Here is a 14,420-nt window from a genome sequence, read left to right on the forward strand (position 1 = left end):
TCTTGAAAAAGAGGGCCAGACCCTCTTTTCAGTGACTCAGATTAGGAATGCCACCACAAGTCTGAAGAACATATTTCAACCTTTAGACTACTATACATTTCTGCTCTTTCACATAGGTACAAATGATGTTGAAATAAAAACTCCAAAGTCCATCAAAAGAGACTTCAGAGCTCTAGGAAGAATGCTAAAAAATTCAGGAGCACATGTACTGTTTTCCTTAATCCTCTCAGTAATGGTGAGAGACTTCAGAAGAAACAGGTAAGCCTAGGGTACTTGGCTTCAGGACTGGTGTCTTCACCAAAACTTTGGGGGTTTGACATGGAAGAGCCTTTGAGAGGCAAGGTATGTTGGGGCCTGACAAGATCCACCTGTACTGATGGGGAAAACAGGGTTTTGGGCATAAACTGTCAGGTCTGATCGAGAACCAAGACTTATGGGGGAAGCAGATGCCAACAGGACTGCAGTAGGTAAACAGAGTTCGCATGGTATTGCCATAGGGTGGCAATCCCAGTGGGACTATTAATACCACTTCTGGGAGCGCAGAAAGCTCAGAAGCATATCTGAAATGCTTGCACAACAATGCATGCAGTATGAGAAAAAAACAGGATGAAGTGTTGGTGTTGTGGTTTAAGTCTAGCTATAAAATAAGTACCACACAGGCACTTGCTAATACCTCTCCACCCCCAAGTAGGATGGGAAGAAGAATCAGAAAATATAACCATTGGTTAAGAACAGTTTAATAATTGAAATAAATTTAAATAGAATAATAATAGTAGTAGAAATACTAAGATGAAAAACAGACAAATAAAACCCCAGAAAAACAAGTAATGCAGAATACAATTGTCACCATCTGCTGACTGATATCCAGCCCGTTCCCAAGCAGTGATGAGTGGCTCCCAGCCAACTCCCCCTAGTTTACATATGGGGCATGATGTGCTGTGGTAGGGAATACCCCTTTGGATAGTTCGGGTCAGGTATCCTGTCTCTGCTCCCTCCCAGCTGCTTCTGCCCCTCCTCACTGGCAGAGCATGACAGACTGAAATGTCCTTGATCCGGGTAAGCATTACATAGTAACATCTCAAACATCAGTGTGTTACCAGCATTGTTCTCAGACAAGCTGAAACATAGCATTGTACCATGTACTACATCACAGTCAAAAGAAATCGGTCAGCTGCCAATTTCATTTGGTATTAGTGAGATTTGGTGGAAAGAGTTCCTTCCAACTGAAACACTATTCTGTTCTTTGAATGCCAGATGCCTTTGCTTTCTGCAAAGAGTTTTAACCTGTTATAAACACCAAATGGTCAGTCTTGGCACTGGGGTAGCCTCAGCTTTCAGAAGTGGGTAAGTCTGTGATGCTAGTGGGTCCTTCAGCCATATGTCAGTGCAGTAGGTGGTTGGCTAAACTTGGTGCAGATCTTTGAGGGTCTCCTCCCTCATCAGAGCTCTGAGAGCTTTTTCTGCCGTTGTAGGCCCATTTTCCCTAGTGTTGTATTCTGTTTATTGTTTTAGTTATTTTTAGTGCCTGCAAACACATTTCTGCAACTGCTGTCAGCAGAAGTCCTGCATTTTTACGCCCTTTAAGGCTTCTGCAAATGATTTTCTTATCATTTCCTCAATTTTGCTGTCCGTTTCTCTCTGTGGTTCTTTTTGTACATCTGTCTACATCAGTTTGCAGTCAAATTATGTATTTCAAGAACTGAGCAACTCAACTTGTGTCTGATAATTTCCTGGGTAAATTATGCAGTGTTACACTAAATGTCATATTAGCCATGAGTGTCTGGGGTGCTATCATAATTATTGTTATGAAGGTTAGCATATCAGAGAACAGACATTGCTGCAAGACTTTAAGACTTTAGGTAAACTACCCAGCTGTAAGATAAACATGACAGAATCCTGATTTTGATAAATAAATAATTTTTCTGTAAGTTTTCATTTGGAAGAGGGGAAAAAAAAAAAAAAAAAAGAAAGAAAATATAGTGTTCACCAGCCCAATTTTCATCTAACTGAAACCCTAACCTGTAGATGACAGATTAAGGAGAGTAGATAAAATAGAGACTCTTGCTCTAGTTTAGATTATATTCTTCACTCACAGAGGTGGCAAAATATATGCATTGTTACCAGTGGGTCCTCCCCTAGCACATGGCATGGTAGGTACTTTCCTGCTTTCAGTTACTTTGTGTTTCACAGAAGGTAAAAGAGATTTTGCACATCTGAAGGAAATCAGAACTTCTATTAGTAAATCAGTGACTCTCTGTACCTCTAAAAATCAAATTACAGTTGTGAAGTTCTGGACTGCTGAGCTCTTCTGAATTTACCCCTGCCTTCTGAAGGGAAATATTGCTGTATTTTCCTTCCCCCGTTTCTTGGGTTTAAAACCAAAAAAAAAAAAAAAAAACCAGAAAAAAAATGGCAAAAAGCCCTCTATGTTTCTAGTAGTGTTCAGCTAAAGTTGCAGTTTCACTCTGCACAGAATTGAAACTCGTATGCTCTTGGCTGTGTGACAGCAAGCCTTCCTAATATGAACTAAAAGAAACCAAACCAGCCTTAGCCCAAAAGAAAAGTCAAAGTGTCAGTACAACTATTAGAATTTCCAAAGTTTGTAGGTGTAGACTACAAGGAAGATCTCCAAAGGCACCGAGCACCTGTCAAGAATTACAGGGTTGGGTGATGGGACACTGCTTTAGAAAACCTACTTACAATCTAAGTGAGTGGGCATTAAGGATCTCATGTTCAAGCATCATGTATCACAGATGTGGTTAGGCGCTTGAAGAAATCACCTTTCACAATCCAGTGTGGGCCATGTCATTCTCTTATTCACAATCAATTAAGCACATTTGCTTTTTAATAAGGTGAATAACTATAAATGAATGGGAGCTAAATTTCTCTTCTGGTGGTACACAATCTATGAGATATTCAGAGTGGAATAGCTAGCATAGGGTGTTTGCAATTAAGGTTTTCCTCCTACCAGAAATGCATTGAATGGCCTTGCAGAAGGCAGCAGGATTTAGTGAGATGTCTGCTTTAGCTATGATAACCCACAATGAAAGCCTCAGTGCCTCTTGTGTGAAAAGTGAATTCCAGTTATCAATAAATAGCAGAGGAATTGTACTTTATTTGGGTACTTTTAGTAATCAGGCCCAAAGGTGAGCAATATAGTCCTGAGCCTATAATGAGTTAATGAGCCCTTTCCTAGGCCTTAATTAAAATGGTAATGATGCTGTACACTTTCTTGGTTTTCTTTATGTCTGTAAGACTCTGCCACTAAAACCAGGGAATTTTAAAGTATTATTGCAAATTCTTTCTGTGTTCATTTTTCAGGTTCCAGTCTTCCAAAACAACCAGTCTTCCTTGGCTCCATCACAATCAGAGAAATTATGAGCTGCTATTTAAAATATAAAGAAAAATACATAGGGAAAGAAGATATAAAAATCTCCAACCACCCCATCTAATAAATATAACCATTCAACTACTCTGTCCTGCTAAGCATAACAACTTCTAAGAAAGAAGCTCTCAGACACTGTGTTCCATGAAAAGCTGGACTGTCACCATCTGAAGCCTATCAGTGTCATTATTAACTTGGTCCCTTCTATGCTCTCCCACAAAGTTTTAATTTCTTTTGTACACTGTTTCCTATGCCCTTACCACTACCCTTTTTTTCCTGGTTTATTTTGGTTCCTTTTCCCCAGAGTCCCTTTCACTTAATAGACATTTATTCCACAGAGTATTCAGGTGAAGAGTTTTGTCCCAGTTCGTGAAGTTACATCAGAAATGAACACCAAATTATATTTATAAAAATTACCAAATTTTCAAATTTGAAACACTGTTAGTAGAAATTAATAATTTCTGTCTCTCTGTGCAGCTTACATTAAAAAAGAGGGGGGCAGGAAAGAAGGAACTTGAGCTTCTGCAAGTCTTAGTTGTCTGATGTTACCCTTATGTAGCATATTAGTGTCCTAGCTGACTGATCTCATGCTGTGTCCCCAAATATTTTGCAATTGTCCTCTTTTGGGGCTTCCTGCGGCTTGGATGTTCATCTTTCTGGAGCAGATTTTATTATAGTTCTTTATGATATGACATTGTAGGTAGGTAAAATACACAGTTTGAAATTAAAACCGTGTTCAAGTGTAGCAAAGAAGAGAGCAAATTGCAACATGAGACCAAAAAGCACACGGATGCACGTGTCATGTGAGAAGTTGTAGAAAAAGGACAAAAAAGAAAAAAGAAGTACTCGGTTATTTTTATGGGGCGTGGAGGAGTAAATGAGGTACTGTTGTTTTAATTTGAAGTACAAATGTTTGAGGAAGTAGGTTGCAGCAGTTGTTTCACATTTAATTGTTTTTCAAGTTGCAGTCCAGCTGGAGACTAGTGATAAAGTAGTGATTAGAGCTTTTGTCTTGAGTGAGTTATGTCCCATTATACTCTTCTCTGCACCTGAGCTGAACCAGTGGGGACCTCTTTTATGCTGGTTTTTTCTGCTCCGATTTACAGTCTCCTCCAGTGACAAATCTGCCAGATCTGAAGCACACAGAAAATGGTAGGTTAAACTTTCATTTTAAATTTGCTTTTAAACCTTTATTGACTGGAACTGTTGTGGAAAGCTAACAAGACCATATTCTGCTTTTCTGCTTTCTAAATATTCCAATTTACTATTGTAGCTAGAAACTGCAATACATAATGCGAGGAAAGGAAAGCATTTATTTGAGCCTAAATGGCTACTATTTAATTGTACTGCTGTGCTACAGAATGAGTATCATAAAATGTCTTTTCTAAGTGCTGTATCTTCTGAGGCGTTCTTGTTTCTCTAGCTTTTTCCTCTGTCACCATTTAAAATACATATGGAACACCTACAGGAAAAAAAAAGAATCCTTCAGAAACACCTAACTGTATTTTTTTTGAATATTTGAATACCCTAAATCAGTACAGGTTCATGCATATGCTGGTTAATAGCAACAGATTAGTACTTGGTTTACATCTTGCAAAGCCAAACGTTTACGTGTATACTCTAGCTGAGCTTTCAAACTAGCAAAGACATTGCACGAGTCAGCGTTTCTTGTTTATTCTAATTAAAACAATCTTTCCTATTTGTTCTTGTACTGTAACAGACAGTGTACACATGCAGATAGATAGACACAGCACCAGAATTTAACAGATTACAGTTAAGACAGCTAGTGCATTAAAAAGGTATCAGGAAACAAAGTTATACAAAGAAATGAAGCACAAAGACGGTACGAGATAGGCTGGCTCTGCAACAACACTTAGGTTCTTGAAAATACTGCAATATGTAAGAGCTCAAAATGTGAGCATTGCAAACATCTCAAAAGGCATTTTTTTGACTTCTTAAGAAACACACAAATATATTCATGTAGACATTTAAGGCCCAGATTCATTGCAGTTAATTTTAGGCACTTAAACCTGCAGTGTTCGTCTCTGTTCTGTGTGCAGTCGGGTAGACCTCCATCTTCAGAGCTGAGCAGTGCCTGCAGGGCCTCCCTTGCATCTCTTCTGCTCTCTCCTGAATGTCAGTACAGCCCAGATTGACGGCAATGAATTGAGGAACTTGAGTAAGTGCCTAAAATTAGATGCCTGAGTGCAGTGGCCAGTATGAGTATATAAAAAGTTTGTGTCAATCTCACCTTGTCCAGCTCCTACTCTAGTGCTTGGACAGAGGGTCTTAATTTGGTTTATAGAATCTTTAAAGGTTAATGCTAATTAATGTTTCTCAAGAGCAGCAAATCTGTGGTTTGACCCCCAGTTAGCAGCAGATGTTTTCCTTCCTTCTTTTAAAGGAAGATAGGCTGCTGGAGTTTGAACTGTGGCAGTTGTCAGTATCTTCTTTCCCGGCTGCATGTACGGTGTTCGTGGCTGGTGAGGGTCAGCACTTCATGGTCTGCTGTGGCATGCATGGATGGATAAAAATAAATGGCATCTGTGAGATAGTGCAACATACCCTGCAGTGCAGATCTCCATGGTTTCCTTGCCACCTCTCTGCTGTGCTCCATGGGCACCTGCCTTGGCCAATGACTTTGGCTCCTGGAGTACATTGGTCTGGTAAAGCAAGAGATAGAAGTAAGCAAGAGCTGGGGTACCAAGGGCCATTCAGTTAGGATACGCACTCTTCGGTTTTTATCAGTCTAATAGTCTTTTACATGCATTATATAGTATGTCCGTTGGAAAAGAAGCAAGGCAAAATATTTACAAGAACATACCCAGATTTTTCTTCAGCAATATTCAAAGAAAGACCTTCAATTTTCCATTCTAACTGATATCAGTGGTAGAGGCCTTCCTTTCACCTCCCATATGCCTGCCCATATAATACGGGTACAAAAAAGAGTTCCAAGAAAAAAAGCTAGGGAGGCAGGAGGAAATGTATGTGCTTTACCTTCTCCAGATTGGCTCACCACTTACTCTGATTATCCTTATTCACCATATTCATCCAAGTGTTTGTCAATACTGAGAAATCAAAAAAGTTCATCATCCTCTAAACTTGATTGATTAGACCATATTGAAGACACTGGTGAACTGTCTTACCCAGTAACCTCTGTCTGGGTGAGTTTCCAAAGTGAATTGCTGTAAACCCAGTGAAGGTTATTTTCATTCTTAACAAATGAGTTCACGAGGGCTGAAAACAATTACATACAAATTTACAGTCATGGCCAGGTTATTCCAGGTCAGCTTTCCTTAGAATGATAGTCATGGCTACCAGCTGGGACATTTACCTACATTGTTGTTTTTTTCATGAGAATCAGCTGAAAAGAAGAAAGCACCATAGCACTTCCTGGCAATGGGAAACTGTGGTAGAAGAAAGGCTGTGGTGTAGCACAGTACCAGGTTACACTGAATTTGAGGTCTGCAGTGGATTTTTACTTTTTTCCTTCTGCAATTCAAAAGCTGACTGAACAAATCCCCAGGGTGATACCTCTTGGCTGTTAAATCCAGATAGCAGAAGTAGGGTGCTGTGTGAGACTTGATCTGGGTTCTCTACCATCTACTGCCCTGCTAGTCCTCAGAGTACTCTTCCAGATACACAGATACATAGGTAGATTTAGCATAGTAACCTCAGCTAATGCATGCAACAGAAGCCTCAATTAATCTCTGAGTCTGTGTCAGTTGCAAGGCATGTCTTAGACAAAACTCACCAGGGTTTTCACATGCTGTTTGAGAGGATCTTTACATATTCTTGTGTCCCAACTAAGTAGAAAAAAAAACCTTTCCACGTGTCTTGAACACTTTTCCTAATCATCTGATTTTCAGCTGCTTAACTGGGTATTTACATTCAGTTGATATTATTACAAGCATAACTAATCCCGGTTGTTTAAGAGCACTCTGTGTACCATGCATCTTCCAAGCCTTCTACACTGAGTTTTCCAGGAAGAAAACATGATGTTCATTATTGTGGGGTTTTTTGTCTTTAAACCTCTTGACCAGCACCAGACACAGGTAGTTAAGGCTGTGCAACAGAGAAAAATGGTCACGGCCCCTTTGCCTGTGCTAGACAAGCCATGGCAGGAAGCCTGCTTGCTTGGCTGGCTGCCTCTGGCCAGAGGGATGGGGTTTCTTTGACACTGTTACTGCGGAAGTAACTATTAAGTTGTGAAATATTAAAAGCTTATTGCTCTTCCCCTAAAAACAGAAATCTATAAAACAGGCAAGACCACAAAGACTTGACAGATAGAGGGCATATTTTGGAAGGTTCTTTAAATGCCTGTAGGATTATGCCTCTACTTGTTTACTGCTTATTACTCTTTTATGGGACATAATCAATCTTAAGTCCATGAAAATCTGACTTTCATTTTTACATTTGCATTGCTACAGTGCTCTCTTGGAGCTCTGTCCTTATTGGACTGTGAAAATGCAAACAGGTATTAAACCATATAGAAGTATAGCTACTGACTGGCTTAAGTTGACCATATATCCATTCTAATACATATTAGAGGAAGAATCTCTATGATAATGTGAAATTTGAAATAGGCACACACCTGTTAGTATGGTTTTACATGACTACAGACTTTCACATGCTTCAAAAACCTAAATTTGCTTGTTTATGCTATTATACAATGGCAAATTAATGGATGTTTAACACCTTAAAAGAAGAAAGTTCACAGAGACATAGCCTTTAATCATCTGCCTTGTCATTTTTTCAGTATTTTTTTTTTATGATTCATTATTTAAAGAGTGATAGTTATCTTAACACTCCGATACTCATTGATAAGAAAGTAAAGAAAGCATTTGAGGAAATACTAATATATGCCTCCCTCAAACTTATAATCTTCCCTATACATCCAATTCTAGCCAGTGTGAGAGACAGGACCACAGGCTAGCTGTGTATTTTGTCTGACCAAGCATGTGCTTGACCTAATGTCCTATGACATGCTCTCATCACATTAAATTAATTCTTCCCTATTTCCTTATTTTTAGGTACCTCATGCAAAGATGTCAAATGTGCTGCCATTTGTCTTGCTCTTCCCATTCCCGATGCTGCTGTCAGGAACTTGGTTTCCCAAAAGTTTACCCTGTGATGTTAATACCTTCGAAGGTACTGTGACAGTGGATTGCACCAGTCGGCGTCTCCTGGAAGTCCCCAGAGGGATCCCTGCAAATGCTACCAACCTTACCTTAAGTATTAACCACATCCCCCATATCAATCCAGCATCCTTTGCCCATCTTGTAAAGCTCGTGGAAATTGACTTCAGATGCAACTGTGTGCCTGTCAGAATGGGGCCCAAAGACCATGTGTGCACCACACATCCGAAGATCGAGAATGGCAGTTTTGCTGCCCTGACCAGATTGAAGTCATTGTATTTGGATGCAAACCAGCTGTGGGAAATACCCTGGGGTCTTCCTACTACTTTAAGTCTGCTGAGCCTGGAAGCAAACCATATCTTTTCTATCCAAAAAGTCAATTTGTCAGAGCTGGGAAATGTAGAAATATTGTATCTGGGACAGAACTGTTACTACCGTAATCCATGCAATGTTTCATTTGAAATTGAAAAAACAGCCTTTCTGGAGCTGAAAAAATTAACAATACTATCCCTGAAGTCTAACAACTTAACTCATATTCCACCCAATTTGCCATCTACATTAAAGGAATTATATATTTACAACAACAATATTCAAGTGATTCAAGAACATGACTTGAGTACCCTTCACAACCTAGAAATTCTTGATTTAAGTGGTAACTGCCCACGCTGCTATAATGCCCCATATCCTTGTATTCCCTGCCCCAAGAGCACAATTGAGATACATTCAAAGGCTTTTTATTCCTTGAAAAATTTAAGAATTTTGCGACTTCACAGTAACTCTATTCAGAGTATACCCAGCAGCTGGTTTAAAAACTTAAGGAATCTCAAACAGCTTGACCTCTCCCAAAATTTCCTCATAAAGGAGATTGGAGATGCTCAGTTTCTGAAGTTTATCCCCAGCCTTGTAGACCTTGACCTGTCCTTTAATTTTGAACTGAAGATGTATTCTCCAACCTTGACTTTGTCTAAGTCTTTTTCTTCCCTCTCTAACCTGGAAACTCTGAGGCTCAGGGGTTATGTCTTCAAAGAACTGAGAGAAGGAAATCTAGGTCCATTGCTCAGTCTTAGAAATCTAACAGTTTTGGATCTCGGGACTAATTTTATTAAAGTTGCTGACCTGAGTGTGTTCAAAAAATTCCCATCTCTTAAACTCATAGACCTCTCGGTGAATAAAATTTCTCCTTCTTCAGGTGAAAGCAACTTTTATGGGTTTTGCTCTAACCCTAGGATTTCAGTAGAGCAATACAACAGGCAAATATTAGAGGAAATGCATTATTTTAAGTATGATGAGTATGGGCGAAGTTGCAGGTCCAAAGACAAAGAGGCTGCTTCCTACGAATCTTCAGTCAAAAAAGACTGCTTGGAATATGGAGAAACTCTGGATTTAAGCAGAAACAACATATTTTTTATTAACCCCTCAGACTTCCAGGGACTTAGTTACCTCCGATGCCTCAACTTGTCAGGTAATGCAATAAGTCAGACTTTAAATGGAAGTGAATTCTTATACTTGTCTGGATTAAAATACCTGGATTTTTCTAACAACAGGATTGACTTGCTATACTCAACTGCTTTCAAGGAGTTAAAACTTCTTGAAATTCTAGACCTAAGCAATAACAAACATTATTTTCTGGCAGAAGGTGTCACTCACATGCTTAGTTTTATGAAAAACTTGCCGCATCTGAAGAAGCTGATGATGAATGAGAATGAAATTTCTACCTCTACTAACACAGGAATGGAAAGTCAGTCTCTTCAAATTCTAGAATTCAGAGGAAATCGGTTAGATGTTTTATGGATGGATGGGAATGCTAGATACTTGTCATTTTTCAAGAACCTTACTGGCCTGAAAGAACTGGATATTTCCTTCAACTCTCTCAGTTTTTTGCCTTATGGTGTTTTTGAAGCTATGCCTCCAGAACTCAAAATCCTCAACTTAACTAACAACCGGATGAGGAGTTTCAAATGGGAAAACCTGCACCATCTGAAAAAACTAGAAACTCTGGACCTCAGTAATAACCTTCTGTCTACTGTTCCCCAAGAACTGTCCAATTGCTCTTCAACAGTCCAAAACCTGATTCTCCGAAACAATCGCATTCAACGGCTGAGCAGACATTTTCTCAGAGGGGCTTTCAAACTGAAATACTTGGACCTCAGCTCAAACAAGATCCAAGTAATTAAGAAATCTAGCTTCCCTGAAAATGTCATTAACAACCTGAAGATGCTGCTCTTGCATGGCAATCCTTTCAAGTGTAACTGTGATGCTGTGTGGTTTGTTTGGTGGATCAATCAGACTCATGTGACTATTCCTCTTCTGGCCACAGATGTGACCTGTGCTGGCCCAGGAGCACATAAAGGAAAGAGCGTAGTTTTCTTGGATCTGTATACCTGTGAGCTGGACACCTCATATTTGATCCTGTATGCTCTGTCAGCTTCAACTGTCCTAGGCTTTATGGTGTTCACAGTGATGAGCCATCTCTATTTCTGGGATGTGTGGTATAGTTATCATTACTGCACTGCCAAGTGGAAGGGCTATCGGCATTTACCTTCACCAGATGCTTGCTATGATGCCTTTATTGCCTATGACAATGAAGATCCAGCTGTGAATGAATGGGTGATGGAAGAACTGGTTGAAAGGCTGGAAGATCAAAGAGCCAGACAGTTCAACTTATGCCTAGAAGGAAGGGACTGGCTCCCAGGACAGCCCGTTTTTGACAACCTTTCCCAGAGCATTCAGCTGAGCAAAAAGACCATATTTGTACTGACCAACAAGTATATTAAAAGCGGCAACTTCAAGACAACATTTTACATGGCCCACCAGCGGCTTCTAGATGAAAAAACAGATGTCATTATCTTGATATTTCTTGAGAAGGTTTTGCAGAAGTCCCGGTATGTTCAGCTGAGGAAGAGGCTGTGCAGAAGTTCTGTCCTGGAATGGCCAACTAACCCTAGATCTCAGCCCTACTTCTGGCAGTGCCTGAAAAATGCAATAGCTATGAACAATAGCCTGGCTTACAACAAGCTTCTCCAGGAAACTGTTTAGCTCTGCCCTTCCCTGTAAATATTATTATGATGCATGATGAGAAAAATATCCTAAACTTCATTTGGAGAAGCTGTCAAAGTGTAGAGGATAAATGTTAATTGTGATATTGTGGCCCAAAAAGAAACGCACAATTAGTCCCAAATGATAGTACACTTGTTTTGCTATGACAAGACAGACCAAAACTGTTGCCAGCATGGATGTTTAGCTGATATTCACCCTGCTTGGCACTGATTGCTGCACAACAAGAGAAGATGCACTACCTACTGGAAGTCCCTGTTTTAGAACAGAATCACCACTTCCAAATTTCAGTTCACTGGAGGCCTCCAGCACCACCTGTGGTTGGGTCAGGTGTGGGTGAGACACTTGCTCAGCTTATCCTAGTACACAGATTGCCAGGAGGAGTTTGACTGTGCCTGAAGTTGCTGCTGTTCAGATCTCTGTTGGAGTAAATACAGTTTTAACAGAAAATTATAGTTTCTGTATTTGGTGTATTTATGAAAAACAAGAAAAGTATCTGCTGACACATTTGTCTCGGAAAATACCTTAAGCGGAGCTCATGCTTTAATTTTAGGAGTTAGGAAAATCTAAGAATGATTATTTTTTCATCTCAGGCTTACAGCTGTCGAGCCTACCGCTTCTGAGTAGACAACAGCCCTAATCACTGGGGAGAGGAAGTTCAGGTGGGACTGCTGTCAGGGGCTTTGGTTGTGGTATGGGAGCTCTCCCTCTGTTGTGTTGTCCAAAAGCTCACGAGCCTGAAGAAACTCTGAAGAACATGTATGAGCTAAAATGGGAAGCTATGTGAGAAACAAGTTCAGAAGGGTTTGCGGGCTGTGGGTTGGAAGGAGTTACAAGGTAAAGGGAGTCCTTGTGCGTGGAGCTGCTGTGTGGGAGCAAGAAGGGGGAGCAGGACAGCAGAGGCTAAAGAAGAGGCACAAGGCAGGTGAAGAGAATCAAGTAAAACAAAGAGGAAGTGGTAAGTAACGAAGGTAAAGAGAGAAAAGAGAAAGATGTGGAAATAATGGAGGAAAACACAGCTAAACTAGGGCATGACAGCAGTTAAATTAAATATTTACTACTAATTTCCAAGTAATCCCTTCATTCTGCCTTTCACCTGCTTCCTTGGCTGCTGGCTGAGCTGGCTTCTCCCTGAGGACTAAGGTTTCCTCACACATGTGCTATTAGCTTTAGGAGCTCAGCTTCCCTGTTTCCACCCAGGTCCTGTGTTGCAACCCTTGTATATTAACTGGGATGGTGCTTGCAGGTCCAGCCAGGGCTGGGGCCTGGAGCCCTGCTAAAGTGGCTGACTCCCCTCTATCTGTTCAGACCTTCTCCAGAACAAAACACAGTCGCTCGAAGTGCAAAACATGTACAAAGAAAGCACCCATCCCACGGTCTGTGCTATGGTGCTTCAGAGCAGCCTCAGGCCCTCCTTCACCTCCTTGTTCCCTAGGCAGGCCCCTCTCCCTCAGTGGCATCTGGGGCACCACTGAAAACCTGAGCTGGGAATGGGTCTGACTTTAGAGATGTATCCTGAAAAAGGGAAGAAACACTGCTCAGAAATACAAACACTTGGGCCTGTTTCTCACGTCGGTTCACAGCAGAACCTCATCAAACATGTGACAGTAGTCCTTCAGCTGAAGCCTAAACCTCTGCGCATGGCACAGGCAGGCTCTCAGCTTGCTGTGATGATTGTTCTATGTTTCAGAAGGGCAGCATGCTCTGACCTTGCTGGGTGCTCCTGTCCACGGCACAGTCTAGGCAGCTTGTCCACTCTCTCAAAGCATTTTTTCTTTTTTCACAACCAGTCTTGGTGACAGTTCTAACTCACAGGGAACCGACAATCTTAACTGCTTTGAACCTGCTTAGTTCAGCTGCCTCCTGTGTCTCCTCACCTACCTGTTCTTCCTGGTCCTTTCTTTAAATATCCCCTTTATTATTTAATGGTAGGCAACCAGACAGACAAGAACACAAAAAGAAAACCAAACTTCACATAATATTATTACAGATAACAAGTTTTCTTTCCTCTAAAATTGTCACAGCATTTTTATTGATTAAATAAGAAGTAGGTAAAATTGGAGGGCCTGCTTGAAAAAACGTGAGGTTTATGGAAATATTTTAATAATGCAACTTTCTGATGGTTCTGCCAGTAAGCCTAAATAATCTGTATCTCTAAGTATGATAACATGAGCTGTAATATGATTCTCTTCATAAGGTAATGTTTGAAACAAGAACCTCTGCTCCTCAGTTACTCCTACACCATCTTCCCCTACCTCCCCACACCATGTCTACCCAGATCAGATCCTCTTCTCTTAGTTGATTAGGACCGGGAGACAATGTCACCTGGGCTTTCCAAGCTTGAAGGGAGAAGTACTTCCTCCTCTTCCATTGAGAAGCTTCCAAAGGACGGGTATGGCATGACTAGCAGTGCACATATATATAAATATACAAAAGTCTGAGCTTACAGTAGGGAGAGCAGCTTATGCGTGCTGCAGCACAAGACTGCAGAGAGGCCAGGTGTGCTGCACCAACACTTTGCACCAGAGACAGACACTGAATGATGCTGGGGTATGCAGTGGGAAACAAGCGATCTGCTGGCATGGCACTGCCCACTGCCAAGGCCAACACTCTTGGCCAGCACCTGAGTCAGCAGGAAAAGAGCCCATGGCTGTTTTCATGTGATAAAATCCTTCCTGATATCTGCACCCTTGCCTTGCTAAAACGTGAACAGAGAATATGGAGAGATGAAGGAAGACTGAAACATCAGGTTTTCTTTTTTTAGCTAGAGAAGACAATTCCCACCTACTGCTCACCCTGGTTTTGTGTCCTGTGACACCCCCGAGTAGTTACCATGCTGGAGG

General features: G+C 40.8%; 1 protein-coding gene across 5 annotated transcripts; it reads left to right on the plus strand.

Moving 5' to 3' along the window:
• Positions 1 to 2,806: 2,806 nt before the first annotated feature.
• On the plus strand, positions 2,807 to 12,032 carry LOC133218224 (toll-like receptor 7). Of its 5 annotated transcripts, XM_061364420.1 has the most exons (4): positions 2,808 to 4,085; positions 4,492 to 4,537; positions 7,816 to 7,862; positions 8,419 to 12,032. In XM_061364420.1, exon 4 carries the CDS (start codon positions 8,434 to 8,436, stop codon positions 11,557 to 11,559), a length of 3,126 nt encoding a protein of 1,041 aa, XP_061220404.1. In that variant the 5' UTR covers positions 2,808 to 4,085; positions 4,492 to 4,537; positions 7,816 to 7,862; positions 8,419 to 8,433; the 3' UTR covers positions 11,560 to 12,032. The 5 variants fall into 5 exon arrangements, with proteins under 5 accessions (XP_061220402.1, XP_061220404.1, XP_061220403.1 ...); XM_061364418.1 differs by lacking the exon at positions 7,816 to 7,862 and having other exon boundaries at positions 2,807 to 4,085; XM_061364419.1 differs by lacking the exon at positions 2,808 to 4,085 and having other exon boundaries at positions 4,375 to 4,537.
• Positions 12,033 to 14,420: the final 2,388 nt, after the last annotated feature.

The sequence above is a fragment of the Neopsephotus bourkii genome, unplaced genomic scaffold, assembly GCF_033783945.1.
Source record: "Neopsephotus bourkii isolate Nb327-2 ecotype Australia unplaced genomic scaffold, CSIRO-AGI_Nbou_v1 NB_1234, whole genome shotgun sequence".
In the NCBI taxonomy this organism is placed as follows: domain Eukaryota; kingdom Metazoa; phylum Chordata; class Aves; order Psittaciformes; family Psittacidae; genus Neopsephotus; species Neopsephotus bourkii.